General features: G+C 45.8%; 2 protein-coding genes across 2 annotated transcripts in view; one reads left to right on the top strand and one right to left on the bottom strand.

Moving 5' to 3' along the window:
- The window catches only part of tmem198aa (transmembrane protein 198aa), a gene marked incomplete at both ends in the record, with an annotated part of 5,924 nt that extends 2,562 nt beyond the window's left edge, over positions 1–3,362 (top strand). The window contains 3 exons of the mRNA XM_083681562.1: positions 157–732; positions 2,570–2,829; positions 3,210–3,362. Of these exons, the coding sequence (XP_083537688.1) occupies positions 157–732; positions 2,570–2,829; positions 3,210–3,362 (989 nt within the window). The remainder of the gene's footprint in view (positions 1–156; positions 733–2,569; positions 2,830–3,209) is intronic.
- Positions 3,363–11,249: 7,887 nt separating this feature from the next.
- Positions 11,250–19,066, bottom strand: desma (desmin a). The gene is made up of 9 exons (XM_083681559.1): positions 18,443–19,066; positions 15,862–15,922; positions 15,596–15,691; positions 13,922–14,083; positions 13,465–13,590; positions 12,856–13,076; positions 12,541–12,593; positions 12,108–12,193; positions 11,250–11,805 (listed from the first exon to the last, which is right to left on the bottom strand). Exons 1-9 carry the CDS (start codon positions 19,018–19,020, stop codon positions 11,764–11,766), a joined length of 1,425 nt encoding a protein of 474 aa, XP_083537685.1. The 5' UTR covers positions 19,021–19,066; the 3' UTR covers positions 11,250–11,763.
- Between the last annotated feature and the right edge of the window lie 934 nt (positions 19,067–20,000).

The following is a 20,000-nucleotide window of genomic DNA, read 5'->3' as shown; positions in this document are numbered from 1 at the left end:
TAAAAGCACTTGGGAGCATTGTACTGCAGTGTTCAGAGTCTTTTTGTTTCATCATTCCTGACGCTACACACATCCAGTATATCCTCCTCTCTGTGTCTCTGACCTCCTCTCTGTGTCTCTGACCTCCTCTCTGTGTCTCTCCTGTGCTGCCTGCAGGCTACCGCTGCTTCAAGGCGGTGATGTTCCTGACGGGCCTGATGTTCGGCTCTGTGGTCATCTTCCTGCTCTGCTACAAGGAGCGGGTCATGGACACCCAGCTGAGCGTGGAGGCCAGCGTGGGCATCGGCCTGGGTATCGGCACCCTCTGCGGCCTGGTCACCATGCTGGTCCGCAGTGTGGGTCTCTTCATGGTGGGTCTGCTGCTGGGTCTCCTGTTAGGGTTGGCGTCGCTGGTGGCCATGGAGGAGTTCTACCACCCGCGGACCGTCTGGGTGCCCATCGGGGTGCTCCTGGGTTCGGGCACGCTGTTCGCCGTGCTGGCCCTCCAGTGGCAGCGTTGCTTCGTGACACTGTCCACGGCAGTGTTCGGCGCGGCGGTGATCACGGTGACGGTGGACTACTTTGTGGAGCTGTTCGCCCTGGTGCGCTACGTGTACGAGAGGGTGAAGGTGGCGCCGGCCCGGCCCGTCTGCTGGTTCACCTGGGTCATCATGGGGGTGTGGCCCGTGCTGACTGTCCTGGGCGTGCTCATCCAATGGAAGGTCACGGCGGAGGGGTACTCCCACACGGAGGGTGAGTCATCAATCAATCAATCAATAAATCAATCAATGATGTTTTTTGTGGGTTTTTTTTTTTTTTTTTTTTTTTGAAAAAACTAAATTGAAAAGAGGTTTAAACCCTCACTTGAGATCGTCGCGCGAAACTCAACTTTCACGCACCGATGCCAGTGGGAGATTCAACAGTGACCTGAGGCTAAACCCCCAAAGAGCATAGGCACAGTGACCAAGTCAAACTCTCTAGCAGGAAGAAACCTTGAGAGGAACCAGGCTCTGACAAGAAACCCATCCCTCCGCTGATTGGCTGAAGTCTGGGGGCCTTAGAACACCAACCACTGAAGGAATTCTATATCCGATTGGCTACGCTAATGTATTAAAAACCTTTGAAGTAATTGACCCAGTAACAGTATCCTATTTCCTAAGTTTAGCCCTGAATATTACCTCATGTGCAGCCAGATGGGACAGGGTTAGGGTCACTATCCAGTCATAGGTGGATATTCATGGATGTGGTGAACCTGGCTGCTATTCTGAGTTTTAATTTGCTTTTACATGGTGGCTACAGCAACAGTACAAACATTGGCACTTCTAGAGTTTGACACTTAGTGTGTGGGATTGGGAGTCTGGAGGCACGGTCACCACCCACACACACACACACACAGAATCAGCCCTCCAAAGGAGTTGTTATATTTAGAGCGGAAGTGTAATCTATTCAAAGAGGAGTTAGGGACATGGGGGAACATAAGAAGGAGAGTACGGAAGATGCCATCAACAAACCCACCAAACAGCATTGTAGAACATTCTAGAAAATGGTCGTAGTTGTCGCCACACAATGCCGTGAAGAAGAAGTCACACATACATAATGAGATATAAAGCAGTGGAAATGTGTGCAAAGAGGAGACTTTAAGGGCTGTTATGCTGGGGTAGTTGTCATGGCAATGGCCCATGGCTCTCTCTCTCTCTCTCTCTCTCTCTCTCTCTCTCTCTCTCTCTCTCTCTCTCTCTCTCTGCCTCACCCAGGTTAAACGCTTTGATAACTGGGAGTGGTGGCAGGGGAGAGGCAATGAGGGAGGGGGGATGAGGGGGGGGCGATAGGCAAGGAGAGGGGGGTAACAGGGCAGGGAGGGGCTTGGGGGTGGCGGTGGGGGCAGGCATGGGGGACATCATTAAGAGGGTTCCCTGACAGATGGTGCCTTTTTGGCGGTACCCATGTGTTACCCAGGCACAAAAGGAGTCCCAGAAATGAGGGGAAAATGACACAAATAATCCGACGCTGATGATAGTGTGAAAGCACAGAATTAGTCATATGTTGCAGAGGAGGATGTCAAAACATTTTAGAGTCTGTTTGCCGGCAGTACAATGCGGCATCCGTTTTAATATCCCAGGAAATCATGTCGAGGGGATAATTGTGTGTCTTTTCTTTAGAGCTATTTGTATAGAAGGATTTGAATGGGTAGGACTATGCTGCTTGTTGTGATATTGGATGTGAATAGATGTGTACGTTCTGAAAAGCCTCTCTCTCCCTCCCTCTCTCTCTCTCCCTCTCTCTCTCTCTCTCTCTCTCTGCCTCTCTCCCCCCCTCTCTCTCACACTCTTTGTCTCTCCCCCATCTCTCTCTCTCTCTTTCTCTCTCTCTCACTCTTTGTCTCTCTCCCCCTCTCCCCCTCCCCTCTATCTCTCTCTCTTTCTCTCTCTCTTTTTTCTTTCTCTGGCTTTTGTTAACGCTCCTTCTACTGCTTCATACTGTATGTACACACCTCAATTGTACAATAGAGGTTTGTTAAAACCAACAAGAAAAACCTCCTTCGCTTTATGCTCTCCTTCTTTCTCTACCCCTTTTTTTCTCTGTCCTCCAGTGATTCTCAGTCGGCAACAGAGGCGGGTCCAGCTGATGAGGATCCACCAGAAGGAGGAGAGGTTGCAGAAAGAATGCCGAAAGAAGAAGAAGAAACCCAAACAACAACAAAAAACAAAACAACATCAGCAGTATCATCACCCTCCTCCGCCCCACCCTAACCTTCACCCCGCACATCCCCCCAAACCTGTCCAGGCAGACCCCACCTACCACAAGAAAACCAACCCCATCCGTCGATTCGATGGAGACGTCCTCTCCGCGGTAAGACCCGATGCATACCTGTCTCAATGTCTCAATGTATAGCAATTCGCTTTCTCTCTCTTATGTCTTGGAATATCTTAATATCTATCTTTCTCTGGGTGCATGTCTTTGTCTGTCTCACTCACTTGTCTGTCTCACTCACTATATCTTAATGGTTATTTCAGTGTCTCACTTTCTGTCTGTCTGTCTGTCTGTCTGTCTGTCTGTCTGTCTGTCTGTCTGTCAGTATCTTCTCTCTGACTCTGTCAAAGTATGTCTTTCTCACTGTATTTGAATGACTGTCTCTATATGTTTCTGTTGATGTCCATCACTGTCTGTGTGTCTCTTGGTCACTACACTTCATTCCTAATTGCTAACCCCCCCCTCTCCGTCTTTCTCAGAGCTACATCCAGAGTTTCCGGGACAGACAGGTGGACAGACGGGGCTATCCTCACGGCAGGCTGATCGGCAGGACTCACATGGCCGACCTGGACTACGACTGTGGATCCCAAGTCCCCCTGACCGCACCCACTGGGCCCGCTGTACGAGTGTGACACTATTAATACACAGTTCTGACTGTTATGACTGCCCCCTGTTGGTCTGGAGTGGAACTGAACCTTCATCCGAACCTTCAACAGGACCTTAGTCAGAAAAGGTCTTCAGCTTCCAGATCGAACCTTGAGCCCTGGACTAGACATGTTCTGTGGTGGGATACACAAACGGATTGTCCCTGTATCCCCCTTTCTAACATTCCACCCTTGAATCTCTCCCAGCCTGCGTTGTGGAGACTGGGCTGTGTAACCTACTGTGGTTTTGACGTCTAGGTTCCAAACAGTGCGACACACAACACTGTATGTTTGAAACATAGCATCTTCATACAACAGCCCTGAAAATGTATATAAGTACAAAGTACTTCATATGTGTTATCTGAAGAGGTATCGGAGGTGGTATGTGTGTGTTGTCTATGACCCTCGGCAGTGTGCCTAGGCCTCCCTGAGACCTAGTAGGTCTCTCTAACCTCAGTGATATCCTAATATGTGGAACATTCATTATTGTAGGGACATTGTGTTGTAGCTATTGTGTAATTTCAATGTTGGCTTGTGGTTCAGTGTTTATAAGCCCTCTTGAGTTGAGTGATGATACGGTAAATGGCACAGAATTATATAAGAACATTTTTTTTTAATATGACATCTGTGGTAAATGGCCTCTCTTATCACCTCGACTCCTGTTGAATACATTCGTCTCTGTCGAATTTACTCAATTCAATCATTCCCAGCAAAGACAGGAAGAGAAGGCACTCACTAGACGAGGCCATTAACCGTGTTCCACGCAATAAAGGGAACAATCAATGACTGTCAAAGTGCAGGTGGGATTCAGAACATGCTCATGTGCATCGGTGTGTTGGACTGTACCAAGTAAGTTCACGGAGGGGGAGCTCATTTCAATGTAAGCGTGAGGTATTGAAAGCTTTGTCTCAAGGCTGTTCTTTCAAATGCGCGTTGGGTGGTTGGTACAATGTGATAGATGGGACACTGTTTGAACTAAAACATGTATAGTAACATAGGCATTGGATAATGAGGAGAAGTGTGTTCTATCTACGACCTCAGAACACTTGGGAACACTGCCCTCTGTAGTGCAGGCCAAGTACAGTACGATGTAACCAGCTGATTTCATGGCTAACGCACCTCGGGTGAAGTTTCATCCTTTACTAACAGGGAAGCATCGACCATGTTTTTGTGTGTTGTGTGTGTGTGTGTGTGTGTGTGTGTGTGTGTGTGTGTGTTTATTACAAATATGTGATAGAATAAGGGGGATGGGATCTAGGGGTATGCTTTCGATCTTTTCTTCTGTCAGGATAAAGACATGACCCTGGAGTGAACTTTCTTGTGTGTGCTGAGGGGAACTCAATGCTGTGAGCTACTATTAGGAGTGGACTCTGGGAGGGAGCCTGGCGGTTTAGAGGCAGCTGTATTGTCTCTTCTATGGTTTGCTCGCAGTGAAAAGGGCTTGAGGTCATTCAACAATCTGTCCTTCTTGTCATGCGACTATTATTCAAAACACCCTCTGTCTTTCTGTATATATTGTAAATCTCTGAATGTTGTATATATTGTATGACGTTCCGTATTCTTACACTTGTTGTCATGATTATGTATTTATCTGGTTTATTTTTGTAATTGATTGATGCTCTGACTCATCTGTGTACACATTTGGCACCATTTTCTAAGTATTGTCATGTATCATTTGTTTACTTTGATAAGTACAGTATATGATTTGAACTTTCTGCATAATATGGACAGTCATGATGTTGGTATCCATGAGTTGAAGTATTTGTGTGTATGGAGTGCTCACAGAAAATCTGAGCATTGTAATATAATTATGATATTATGATTACTATGATTATTATAATACCAAATATGATTATGGTTATGGTTATTATGATGATTGTTATGATTATGATGATGATTATGATGATTCATAGTATTATTATTATTAATATTGTTATTATTATTATTATTATTATTATTATTATTATTATTATTATTATTATTAGGCCTACAATTGTTATGATGATGATGATGATTCATATTATTATTGTTATTATTATTGAGCATGTATTTGTATGAACTGTATATGATAAACATGTGTGATTCTAAAATCTCTACCTGCATTGTTCTCTGCCTCACTCCAAAATATTCCCCCAAATTAGGAATGGTAGTTGAAGAGGGAACGCAGGTGTACAGTATGAACGAACAGACAGACACCGATGCATAGTCCCCTCCCTGATTTCATCGTAGGGGGACAATAAATACAAAAAATAAAAAGCCCCTTTATATTCACATCTTGCAGACAAGTATCGGACCGTGATAGAAAATTGCTGTATGGGGCTCCTCAGAAGGGAAAACAAACGAAACAAGCACAGAATATTTCTCACTGTTTACAGATGAGCTTTGTTTTTATTCTTCAAAGAAGCTGGTTATTTTAAATCAATACAGTCTACTGCGTCTCTCAGCAACGCTACCATTCCCCGTAATCAGATTTCAACACAATGACAGAAAGCTTATGTAATTACTCACATACCAGATGCACACTGGGATAAAGAGAGTATTCTCTGACTCATTCTCCACGTTCTGTCCGCCCATCTGGGATAAAGTACACTTGGCCAGATTACTGTGTTCACTGATACAGCTCCTATGGCTGAGAGGCTGCTACCGGGAGCCAGATTTAAGATGATTACACATTCCCAATTATGATCTCTAGTTGTGCTAATTTAGCTGAGGTTTCCCAGGGGACTGAGTCTATGCTGTTCAGTCAGGACTAGCATGGCTCTGTTGTACTGATCAGAGTATAGGAACATCTCTACTGCTCTCATAGAGAGATGAAAGGGAACTAAAAACAAGCTGTTTTGTTATGGGTTGAAATAGTGGATCTCTCACCTCAGACCGATTAGGTAAGCCAATGACATATAGCACAAACACACATGCACATGTACACACACACACACACACACACACACACACACACACACACACACACACACACGCACACACACACACACACACACACACACACACACACACACACACACACCTGTCTAACCAGACTTACGGTAACCTGCACAGCCCATCCTTGACAGACCTGACAGGGCAAAGTAGCATCCTTGACAGACAATAACACACACTGATCTACAACATTCCATTTGGATTCGGTGCGATACTAAATAATTACCCGGAGATACTATCAAACCTTTGATCTCTATCGTTAGTGTTCTCCAACCTTCCTCAAGGACAGGGATGTGAGGACTGGAACAACAGGTGTTCTGTGGTCAGTCAGCACAATACGAAGCTCAAGCTCTTTTGTCTGGAGGATAGAGATGCAGAGATGCAGTCTGTGTGGTGTGTCAGACCTAAAAAAAAAACAGAAATCTCATAATTGTGTGTCAGTAGATAAGGCTGCACAGGATGGTTGGAGAAACCTGATTATTTCTGATTATGTATATTATATTAAATGGATCCACACACACACGCACGCGCACGCGCGCACGCACACACACACATGCACACGCACGCACACACGCACACATGCACACACACACACACACACACACACACACCCTGCTTTAACACCTAACATTTAGATTTTAACCACTGGAAATACATACTAGGAAACCATTACAAGGAGATACTATAAAATCTGTGATTTCTAAAAAAGAGTTTTAATTCTGTCTACGCAATGCGGCAAGCTCTTCTGTCTACAGGATAAAATAAACATAAAGCTCATCATAACTGTGTCCCAGTAGATGAGGCTGCACATCAGATGAGGCTGATCATAAGGTAGGAATAATTAATAAATAATTAATGCTCATTCTGTAATAGATAAACTGAACTATGGCACGTGGAGTTTCTCCACTTTGTTGGAGATGAATGATCAGTTTCATTCTGATCCACCCATTATTTGTGTCTGAAATGGGAATTGCATTGGGAATTCTCAGTGAATGCTTGGATTTCTCTGGCTCTGAGAGTCTGTGGAAGTCTGAGTCAGAGATTCTGACTCTAAACAAAACATGACGGTTATCTGGAGTGAAATAAGAGTGACTCTTTAAGCCTAACTGAAGTTATGCTCCCGTGCTCTGATTCTGAGGAGACCTGCTGGACAGGAGCATCTCAGAAGGACTTCACTTCCAAGAATCAATCTGTTATTACAATCAACAGCTTATAGGTAGAATGTGATTTGTCTCAGAGGGGTGCTTTGCATTGGGAATATCTCACCATGGGTGAATTGTATTGTCTGTATTGTGTGAGCTGAATAAAAGCTGTCTTTTGCTTATCCAAGATCTTGTCATCTTGTCCTGTATACTGTAAGGTATTGTGTTCTTGCCACATTTGATGAGATACAACTACAAAGAGGCCAAAGAAGAGGCCAAAGAAACTGATTACTTTATTGTATATTTGAAATCAATACAGTATTCTGCACTGTGCACTATCTCTCAGCAACGCTACGATTCCCCCGAACCAGATGTCAACAAAATGAAGAAGAAAGCTTATGTAATTGCTCACATGCCAGACGCACAGTGGGATAAAGAGAGAATTCCCTGACTCATTCTCCATGTTCTGTCTGCCCATCTGGGGGAACTCATGCTTGGCTAGATGGTGAGTGTGCTTGGTGATACAGCATCTCTGGTTTCTCTGGCGTCTCTGGCTGAGGGGCTGAAGGGCCGCTACCTGGAGCCAGATTCAAGAGGATTACACATTTCCAATTATCTGATGTTGTGCTAATTTAGCTGAGGCTTCCCAGGGGACTGAGTCTATGCTGTTCTGTCGTACTGATCAGATAGGAACATCTCTACTGCTCTCACACAAAGATGAAAGGGAACTAAAAACAAGCTGTTTTATTCTGATTTCTAAAAGTAGCTTTTATTTTTTTGATCCTTTAAAAGTTTTAGTGTTGAAAGTGAAAGTAATCTTCACAGGCTATTGCAGAGCAGTGACTAGCATTGTAAGAGAAAATGGCTTCCAGTCCGTCTCTTTCAGCTGCTTGCCACAGCTTCCGTAAAAGGCTGTCTGCAGGAATGCTGGGAACATATAACCGATCACGGGACTGTCCTTATTGTAGGATATTTCATGGTTGAGCCTCCCTGTAACCTTGCTCTATAGAATGTGTGTGAGGCCTTCCTACAGGAGAGGGATGGGAGAGCAGCAGCAGCAGCAGGGGCAGGGGCTGAGGGGCTGAGGGGCTGAGGGGCTGAGGGGCTGAGGGGCTGAGGGGCTGAGGGGCTGAGGGGCTGAGGGGCTGAGGGGGCACAATGACAAACGAGCTCTACTGTCTGGATAATCTGTGTGGTGTGTCAGGCCTCAACACAACATACATCTCATGATTGTGTCCCAGTAGATAAGGTTGCACAGGATCATAAAGTAGGAGAATAACAGAATAATAATCCTTATTCAATGACAGACAAAGTATGACAGTTGAAGCTAAAGTTAAGCCAGTGCACATTTTCTTTTACAGATTTTCTGCACATAGTGGGAGATTAACTATTGCTTTTAGTTTCCATTTCAGTTTCATTGAGAGCTATAGACAGTCTGGGAGTCTGTGGAAGTGGACATAAACAAGAAATGTATACATAGACTATAATACAGCACACTATCGCTCACTATAAAGCAGGAGACAGTTTACTTAGTTTAGTTGTGGTCTCATTCCAGGAGGAACTCCAGGCTGCACTGAAGCTCTTACAAAAGAAGCTGAAGGTCTTAAATGAAGTTAAACAAACTTGTGATCAAACAGCTGTTCAACATAAGGTACTTAGTCATACAAGGTGTTGTATTCAGTGAAGTGATCGTTTCTGCTTTTGTCTGCTTTTGCACGGCGTTGCTTTCAGTGAAGTGATCTTTTATGCTTTTGTTTTTGATGAGTATTGGATGCTGTTGCTTTAATGCCATTGTCAACAATATTTCCAGCAGTGAGTCTTACCATAACCATAACAACAAACAATTACTTGATTCTTTATGTTTTTGTTGTCAAAGAAGACTTGGTAAACAAATAGTGTATACAGTGGCTTCATATCATCTTGCCCAGCACACAGAGAGGCAGATGAAGGAGCTTAAGAAGATTCTACGAGATGAAAAGGCTTCCAGCATAGCAGCACTGAAGGAGGAAGAGAGGACAAAGAAGAGGCAGTGTGTGTGTACATGTGACAAAGGATACAATGCTTAAATATTTTCACAATCATAGTGTTTCTTATAGTGTGTATTGAACAGAGAATAGTCTATAACTTATACAATGTATATGTATTACTTTTGAAGCTTCTGTGCTTCTGGACCCATCCAAGCATGCAGCTCCGTGACAACCCGGAGCGGTGGATGAAGTATGTAAGTGTTCTGGGCTCTGAGGGGTTCAGCTCAAGAAAGCAGAGAAGGGAGGGACCACCCTGTCTGGAGAATAGGTGTGGTTGAAGACAGGAAAGGAACGCACAGTCCATCAGCCAAGGTGAGTCCATCAAGGTGAGATCCTCGGTCTGAGGAGGAGATCCTCGGTCTGAGGAGGAGACCCCAGAGGATCAGAGTGCAGCTTGACTACGAGAAGTGTTCAGTCTGGAGAAGTGTTCAGTCTGGAGAAGTGTTCAGTCTGGAGAAGTGTTCAGTCTGGTTCCTCTAAAAGCTTTTTATCTTCATTTCTGCTTTCTGTGAGGCGGTGGGGGGGGGGGATAAACAACTGCTCAGGGATAAATATGTACAGTAACTTGTAATGTAATGGTTAGAACTGGAGCATCTCAGAAGTATGTACAATAATCAATCTGTTATAAGAATAAACGTTGTATAGGCGGAAGGTGATTAGTTTTGCATTGGGAATATCTCACCATGGGTGTATTGCATAGATATACATATTGCATTGTATTGTCTGTATTGTGTGGGCTGAATAAAAACTATATTTTGCTTATCCAAGATCTACAGAGTCTGGCCATTTTTAATGATTCCAGTACAAGGCAACAGTCCCCGCTGGGCATTCACTCTGACCCTTCTTGGTTTTCTTATCTCATCTCATCTTTGTACTTTTATATTATGTTCGGTGTGCCAAACTGTTTTAATAAAATAAATAAAAATGCCGGGCCTTCTGCAATGCATTAACCTCATTATCAGAGCAAAAAGGTCATAATTAGCCTAACAAAGCCTGTGTTGTTGCCGCATTGTGGATCAGACAGTGCCAAGTGCCTTCAGCAGGTCACAGATGTCTACGGCCGGGCTGATAGGGAAAGGTTGAGGAGATAGGAGAGTCTGTTATACAGCTCCTGTAGTTTAGGCTCCAGGGCAAACAGTTGGGCAGTGATAAAGGGGGGTGGGAGGGGGGTGGAGGGTGGGAGGGAGAAAGGGAGAAAGGGAGGAAAAGAAGGAAGGATGGGCGACAGCATTTGCGTGGTTGACATTTGTGTCACAATGCTCTCTCTCTCTCTCTCTCTCTCTCTCTCTGATATTCGATGTGAATAGATGTGAATGTTCTGATAAGCCTCTTTTTCTCTCTCTCTCTCTCTCTCTCTCTCTCTCTCTCTCTCCCCCCCCCCCCCCCCCCTCTCTCTCTCTCTCTCTCTCTCTCTCTCTCTCTCTCTCTCTCTCTCTCTCATTGTTGCCATTGTACTATTGACTTCTGGTGTATCACTGTTAACATTATCCCCTCCAGTCATGTCGACACAGAAGCTAATTGCTTGTATTCTACCGCTACCTTGTAATGGAGCACAGGGAACGGACAGCATCTTAATTGTCCCATCCCCCTTTTTCATTCTCCATTGCCATACTTTATGTCCAATGAATAAAATATGACCCATGCTTGAGTGATCAAGTTATACCTTCACTTGATAGCAAGCAGAAACTACCACAGAAACAAATCAAATACAACAAAATTAGCTGAACAGGTGTGCACTCTTTTGAACATATATCTTTATTTCAGATCCTTGGCATTGTGAACCAGAGATACCCACCCAAAACACATACTGTCCACAAACAAAAATGCACGTTACAGAGATCCCTCTTGAGACTTCCCCTCTCGCAATGCTGCTGCTGTCTGGGATCAGGTTAAATAAAGATTAAATAAAATAAAATGCATGCTCTGTCCTGAGCCCACTCTCTTCCCTGTCCCTCATCCTCACCTTCGTATTATTATTATTAACACTGTCTTCTTTTTTTTGTCTCGTCATTCTGATGGGTCATCTCTTATTTGATCAGCAGTAGTTAGTAAGTGAGTTATAAACATGTTTTCATAAAGTGTTTATGACACACTTACTCTATAAAAGTAACCTTTCAAAAGAGGCTTTCCTTACAAAAGGCCATTGTGGTATGTAAACGTCCATTTTAAAAATTCTACGTTGTATTGCGGTTGTTGTTCCTTTTTTTTGTCTTTTTTTTTTTTGGTGTATGGTAGTCCCACTCTTGTATTGTTGCTGTTTACATGTTGCTGTTTACATGTTGCTGTTTACATGATGTCCTGCTGGTGTTGTGTGGATTCACTGACAACCTGTGGAGGGAAAGAGGAGTCAGTGGGGATGGACAGAAAGACTGACAGACCGACAGACCGACAGAGACATGGAGATAGTCTAGTCTCAGAACAAGGGTTGTTATATCCCGGTGTTGACAGTGAAAAGTGAAGATGTGAAGAACACTGGTGTCCTCTGTGAGTCTCCAGACTGTGTGGCTAGGATGTCATTTACAGTGTGGAAAGCGCTTTGGAGGACAGTTGGCATCGTAAACATATATTTGTAAACAGAGGAATCTAGCTTTAGTGGTTCCTCGTGCTAAGTGTGTGTGTGTGTGGCTTACCTCGCCATCGCGGGTCTCAATGGTCTTGATCAGGACAGTTTTCTTGGAGTGGACCTCTGAAGAGCGCTGGTGCTCTGGGCTAGTCTCTGTTGAGGTACAGCATACAGACAAGCAGAGATTAATCCACTAGACACTCTCACCCCTAACCCACAAACAACACAGACACTTGATTTATGTCCAATCAATTATCATTACATTCTAATGTTCGACATTTATCTCATCACAAAATGGAGCCACGGTAATATTGATATCTGAATTGTATCCATACATCATGCTGTCAAGAGAGTTTCAGTGTCATTGCTCCCCCTACTGGGGAAGGGAAGGTTCTGCTCTCAAATCCACTGTCATGATCCTGTAATCGTGACATTTCTTACTTTGTATTCATTGTTGAATAGCCAGTGTGGGGAAGTGCTTTTACTGTAACATCACTCACCTCTGAAGCCTATGGTGGAATAAGATGACTGCACAGGCATGGAGGTTGTAATCCTTGACAGGAAAGAAAGAAGACAAACATTCTATGTCAATAAGTGTAGTCATGACCAGCTACCTGCTTACATACCTGTTATTTTCATACATTTGATATGTATATATGGATTGTTTTGGAAACACACTCAACAATTTCTACATTTATGGTTTGATTTCATGCCACTCCCCTTCGTATGTCTTACAACTGTCTCTATCAAGTGCACAGACCCAGGTCTGCAGCCCCCTTTACCCCAACCCTCCCCACCAGGCTCAGGCCACCCACCTGCACTCCTCCCCTTCCAACAGCTTCCTGTAGGTGGCGATCTCGATGTCCAGGGCCATCTTGACATTGAGCAGGTCCTGGTACTCTCTTAGGTGACGGGCCATGTCATCCTTCATCTTGGAAATGTCACTCTCCAGACTGGCGATGGTGTCCTGGAAGCCGCCAGACTCCGCACCCAGACGTGCCTCCATGTCTCTCATCTGCCTCAGCAGAGACTCGTTCTGTGGGGAAGAAAGATCTTTTAGGGTCAAATTGCACTGATGTAACGTACGTGTGTCTAACTGATCACAAGGAATCACTTGTGAGAGCGAAGTCTTTCTTTGAGTGTTGACTTTACGGTTCATTACATGGTGTAATGTTAAGCGGTTTCTGATGTCATAAAACCACACAGGTCTTAGTTTGAGGCTAACAAACTTCTGCAAAATAAGCTTTTGCTCATCAGTGTGAGGAGGTGTGCCCCTCTCTGTCCCATCAAGTCATTTCTTGACAATATTTCCGTCTATTTAGGGGACCCAACTAGCTCAAGAGCACCCCTAGGGGTTGAAAGTTCTCTTTAGTAACGTTACGTGGTTAAAGGGATGGGTGAGGAAAAGATCAAGTTGAACTTACAGTTCCCTTGAGAGAGTCGATCTCGCAGGTGTAGGACTGGATCTGGTGTCTGAACTCCATGCTCTCCTGCTTGGCCTGTCTCAAAGCATCGTTGTTCTTGTTGACGGTCTGGTTCAGGTCGGTTACCTGGTGATAAGACACACGTAGGTATGTTCAAATAAATACATATTCTTACATATGTCTATCTGGTCGAAATATTGACAGTCAAACATGTATACATGTCCCTGATAGGTCTCATCTATAGTTTACTAGCTCAAATTAGCCGAAATGGTGTGATTTGCATATTGACTTCATTTTTCATTGTAAGTCACACACTGGCAAAGTAACTGTAGGATTTGGTCTGTAGGATATGTTCTCTTCTGTAGCTGTCCACATTATGACTAGATTAGAAAAACTGTATTTATCCCTGAAGGAACTAACATCATGATGTCCACTGTTGATGTGTCGTTGAACGTACCTTGGACTTGTACCAGTCCTCAGCCTCTGCAATGTTCTTGGCAGCGATGCCTTCGTATTGTGTGCGGATGTCCCTCAGGGCAGCGGTCAGGTCTGGCTTGGACATGTCCATCTGGACCTGGACTGAGGTCTCCTGCATCTGGTTCTGGAGCTCACGGATCTCCTGCAGGGATATTGGTCAAAGGTCAATGACATCATAGCGATCCATAAGCAATCGGATGGTGTCTGAATCCCTATGTCACAGAGTGACGCAGTGGTTGGTTGTTCTCTCTAAGTCAGTATATGATGATGCTAATAGTGGCATCTATATAGCACATTCCCTTGGCTCAAACCACATGTATGGGGTAACTCACCTTGTCCATTAAGTAGTGTATAGTGGGTGCTACAATGCTATCAGCAGTATGTCTTTTTCCCTCAAATACTTTGGGTATGCTTGATATGGCTTGTGCGGTGCATCTGGTGGACAGAGACGGGTCCACTGGTTCTATTATGCTAAGCTAAAGGCCAGGCTAGCTACTGTAAATCAAGGGGACATAAAACGTTTGAAAGTAAACAAATACTTTTTTTTTTTACCCACGTCTGGCGCACAGGAAAGTGGGTGGACGGCTGCGACCCAATTATCAACCGTTTCCCTAAAGTGTCCACAACCCCCCCGCAACAAGCACGGCATTCCTTTTCAAAACATGTGGGGGAGTGCACTAATCCACACCAAGGTAGAGAATTTGGACGCAGCCTAAGTCCTGTCTCCCAGCTGTTACTGCCTCCCCTCTCTCCCGGGGGTTTAATTATAGCCGTGCATCTGTTTAACAGCGTTACAGAGGGCCCTGCATGTCACAGCCTCAGCTGACTCACAACCTTCAGAAAGCCAGCATTGCACTGAAGTCAAATGTCAGGAGGACAGGGGAGAGAACATGAAAGGACCTCACCGTGTGTGTGTGTGTGTGTGTGTGCGTGTGTGTGTGTGTGTGTGTGTGTGTGTGTGTGTGTGTGTGTGTGTGTGCATGTGCGTGTGTGTGTGTGTGTGTACGTGTGTGCGTGTGTGTGTGCGTGTGTGTTTGTGTGTGTGTGTGAGTGTGTGTGTTTGCGCGTGTGTGTTTGTTTGTGTGTGTGTGTGTGTGTGTGTGTGTGTTTGAGTGTGTGTACAGTATGAGTATGCATGTCATAACTGTCCCTACATGCATTATAGTAGGAGTGAATGAGCGATACTCGAACCGCATATCTAAAGCAATATATTTCCAGAAAGGTGTTATGTGACACGCTCCACCGGCTGGCGGTCTGTGTGTCTGCAGATAATGTCTTTAAAATGTCAGCCAGAGAGACAGCTGCAAGATTGTGATTGGTGAATTGAGGGGAGGAGGGGAGGGCTTCGGACTACTGCTGATGGTTGAAAGGCTGCCAAGGCTGACACTGGTGAAGTGTTCCTTGGTCATACAATGTAAAGTGAACGCCTGGTGGAAAAAACATTATACAAATTCATTCCATGATCTAATCATTGAAGAACGTATGGAGTCTGACACTGTGAAGGACAGACAGTCATCATATGACTGAAGGACAGACAGACAGACAGACAGACAGACAGACAGACAGACAGACAGACAGTGAGTTATACTGTAGGAGAGTGACAGACAGGCAGACTGTCACAGGACTGACAGACAGACAGTTACAGGATACAGACCTCCTCATGGATCTTCTTGAGGAAGGCGACCTCCTCATGGAGGCTCTCGATGCGCCTCTCCAGGTCCAACCTGGCCAGAGTGGCATTGTCCACGTCCTGAGGAACCATAGCAGAAACACAGCCTTTCACATTTTGACACATGTGCACAAGCACACAGACAGATGGAGGAGTCTGAGAGCACTGTGTGCACTGAACATGGTTAGCCTTCATCTAACTCATATGTACAGTATTCATTGATCATTGAGAAAAACAAAAGTGTGACTCACAGCTCTGAAGGCAGACAAGTTGTTCTCAGCCTCCTCCTTCTGGTGGATCTCCTCCTGCAGTCTGTGAGAGAGAGATAGTGAAAGAGAGAGAGGGAGAGAGAGAGAGAGAGAGAGAGAGAGAGAGAGAGAGAGAGAGAGAGGGGGGGGTTCAACAGGAGTTTAAACAGATTCAGAGGTTTATTCCCAATGTCCCACTATGCCTCCAGCAAGGCATGTTTGACAGATAAAGTTTATTTGAGCAGACTCTGCTGTTCATGGAGGCTGAGTAAGTCCGCTCTCTCTCTCTCTCTCTCTCTCTCTCTCTCAATCACTCTGTCTCTTTCACTATCTCTCTCTCACACACACACACACACACACACTCTCTGCCTCTGTGACTAGCAGGCTACAGGAATAGTGCCGACACACATTCCACAAATGAAGCCCCACTCCAGCACGCAGCTGTTCCCAGACAGTTAGAGATCATTCGAGGGGGAGAGCTGAAAGCAACTGCAACCCCTATAAACACTTTCTTCAAAAATGTTATCGATGCCTAACCGATGATGACCCTCTCTGAGCAACAGTGAAATGATGTGCCGTGTTTTTTGGAGAATAAATATCTGTGGGTTTTGACTCTGAGACCCTGTCATTTCTGTGTGGTTAGTCAGAGACGTTTGTTTTGTTTTCAATGACCCTGGGCACATAGCATGTGGACTATGCTCCCCTTGTCTAGTTTGATGTAAGTATTAGTGATAGCATATCATCTGAGCGGTATTCTGTTCATCTCGTGTGGTTTATGTAATAGTTGGCAGCTCAGGAGTGTCTGGAGATATTTCGATCACAGTGGAGGCGGCAGCTATGTGTCTGATGCTGCTGCAGGCAATAACTCCTCCTCAAGTCAAGGTGAAGAGCATGAGGAACTAGGCTGATAGAACAGGGTTGTGTGTGTGTGTGTGTGTGTGTGTGTGTGCGTGCGTGCGTGCGTGCGTGTGTGTGTATGTGGGTGTGTGTGTGTGTGTGTGTGTGTGGGTGTGGGTGTGTGTCTGTGTCTGTGTCTGTGTCTGTCTAAGGCTGTGTGTGTCTAAGGCCTCATGCAGAAGCTGTGTATTTCACCATTTCACCTCCAATTTCACACTGATTTTACTTTCTCCCTGATGCCAACTCCTAACCCCCCCCCACACACCCCCCACCCCACTAAAAACACTCATCCCATCTAGAAAACCAAGTGAAAATCTCACACTCCTGAACTAATACCTTTAAATAGCAACCCCCATTAACAACCCTCTGTTGGATAATACATATTTCAGCATTAGTATTATGTTCAGAATCCCCAGAGACCTTGCACGCTACAGACACAGCGATAGGCTGCTGATGAGGGTTATTTTTAGGGGGACACACAGCAGGCGCTCCCAGTAAATCGAGGCTGGGTAAAAATAGTGTTCTAATATGGGGATGGCATTCTGTGACTGTGGACTAGAGAGGACCGCTGGGGGACAAAGTTCTCTGTCTGACTGACTGTTCAACGTAACACAGCTAGGCGAGCCGTAGAAGGCAATGTCTCATCCTGTACTCAGCTTTCCCATTCATTCATTCCAGGCTTTTTTTATGATTATAATCCTCTTTGCATTTCCCTCATTTCCTCTTTTTTTAACACTCGTTTTCTACCACCGTCCCTTTGTTCTGCGCCCTCCTTCTTAGCTCAAACTATCAGCACCTCATTCACCTCACCTCATTCTCTCTCCATCTTCTCAACCGAAAATTCTCTTGTGGGCAAATTAGAAAACGTATATATATATATAGATATAGCCTCGGCAAAAGGATAGGGAGGTTTTTGTTTCTTTGTTGGAAGTTGGCGAGCTGTAACATTTGTTGGAAATGTAGTGGAAATGTTATTGGCCGTCATTCCTTCCGGTTGCCCGTCTTCTAGGAATCTGCTAGTAGAGCAATGCATACTTCTGTCCTCTCAACGTAACTGCTGCACACACACAACTGGATACGGTTGTAATTTCCCTCTACGTCAAGCTACAGAAGTCTCTTTTTTACGTCAAACACTGGTTGAATCCCCCCACTTCGATACATTCATAGACTTAAAGTTTCCCTAATGAAAGGGTAATAATGCTGTCATAAACTATTGATGATTTTGGTTATTACACAACAAGAATAAGGATTATTAGTCATATTGTTGTACAGTAAAGTGTTTATCCCCCCCCCCCCCCAATGTTTGCTTCTCTTAAGGCCCTTCAAGGAACAGTATCCAGGAGGGAGGCAAGAGAGAGCATATCCTCTGTCCCTGTTAAGTGCCAGAACTCTGTGCACTGACGCAGTGATTCTGGTGTTAGATAGGGAGGACTCAGTCCCTACATACTGAACATACTATACAGTGTTAGCTACTCCATAGACATCATCAATTCCACCATGAATGTCAAGTACAGTAATAGTATCAAAAAGATAGATAAGAAAATCCCAATACAGTCCATCATTCTGAGAGCAGTGATATCACCTTTGCTCAAGTCATGAAAAGGCAGTTGGTTCACAAGCAAATTTCTGAACCTGGAGAGCACAGCAATTTGGCCAACTTCTCTCTCACTTTCTCCTGACGTCTCACCTGAGTTTGAGTTTCTGCAGGTCGTCCGCCAGGTTGTCTCTCTCCACCTCCACGCGGCCTCTCTGGTTGGCCATGGCTTCCACCTGGCGCCTCAGCTCCCTCATCTCCTCCTCGTACATCTCGGCGATGCGCGTGGGCTCGCGGCCCCGCAGGCGCTCGATCTCCACCGTCAGCGTGGCGTTCTGTTGCTCCAGGAAGCGGACCTTCTCGATGTAGCTGGCGAAGCGGTCGTTGAGGTGCTGCAGCTCGGCCTTCTCGTTGGTGCGCGTGCTCAGGAAGTCCTGGTTCATGGCGTCGGCCAGGTTGAAGTCCAGCTTCTCGCCCATGCCGGCGTAGGAGCGCATCACAGAGCCGCCGCCGTAGGCGCCGGACGAGGAGCGCGTGCCCGAGTAGCTGGGAGACTTCTTGGTCAGCTCGTAGACTCTGGAGGACATGTGGGACGCGCCGGCTGAGCCGCCCAAGCCGTGGCCGGAGAACATGTGGGACATCGGGTTGGAGCCCACGCCAGAGCCAAAGGTGCGGCGGTAAGAGGAGGCCGACTGGGCGGAGGAAGAGGAGGAGGAGTAGCTCTTGCTCATGGCGGAAGGTGTTTGTGGAAGGCCGGCTGGATGAACTGGTGTGGTTGGTGGGAGGTGGGAGACTAAATGAAGGGCTGTGATCCCCAGGTCCTTGCTATTTGTAGCGTCGCCCCACCCACTCCGTGCCCCCTCCCTCCCTCCCGACTCACTTCTTGTCACTTCTCGGTCCCTGGCCCGCCTCTCCTCTGTCCTATTACCAGTCTTTGATTCAGCTGTTACAGTGTCTGGTTTCCGGTCATTGAGTGAATGGGTTGCCAGAGCGGGGGTGTGTGTGGGTAGGAGGTGGGTGGGTTGCCAGAGCGGGGGTGTGTGTGGGTAGGAGGTGGGTGGGTTGCCAGAGCGGGGGTGTGTGTGGGTAGGAGGTGGATGGGTTGCCAGAGCGGGGGTGTGTGCGGATAGGAGGTGGATGGGTTGCCAGAGCAGGGGTGTGTGTGGGTAGGAGGTGCATGGTTTGCTGCGGATAGGAGGTGGATGGGTTGCCAGAGCGGGGGTGTGTGTGGGTAGTTGGGTTGCCAGAATGGGAGAGTTTCGGTTTGAATTGGTGGAGGGGCTGTAAGAGTGAGGGTAACAAGGTGGAGGGGTTGCCAGAGTGAGGGTAGCATGGTGGAGGGGTTGCCAGAGTGAGTGGGGGAATTTGGGTTGGAGTTGGTGCTGTGAGAGTGAGGGTAACAAGGTGGAGGGTAACAGGGTGGAGGGTAACAGGGTGGAGGGTAACAGAGTTGAAGGTGGCTTGCCAGAGTGGGGATGGAGGGCTGTGTGGCAGTAGCTGGTTGGCTAAAGGGTTAACAGAGTGGGTGGATGGAGAATGTTTGCCTCATATCTCTGTGACACATTTAAGATGATGATCTGCCTGGATGTCTTCATGAGGACAGAAATAGATCGTAGTGGAGGTATCAGGTATCTGCAGTACTTTGATCTTTCAAAGCTGTGTTTTTAGAGAGTCGAAAAAAAACATTTTTGACGAGGAAACTTTCCTAAAC

Source organism: Argentina silus (assembly GCF_951799395.1).
Source record: "Argentina silus genome assembly, chromosome: 12".
NCBI lineage: Eukaryota > Metazoa > Chordata > Actinopteri > Argentiniformes > Argentinidae > Argentina > Argentina silus.
The sequence above is the reverse complement of the archived record's forward strand: the minus strand, read 5'-3'. Positions and strand labels throughout refer to the sequence as shown.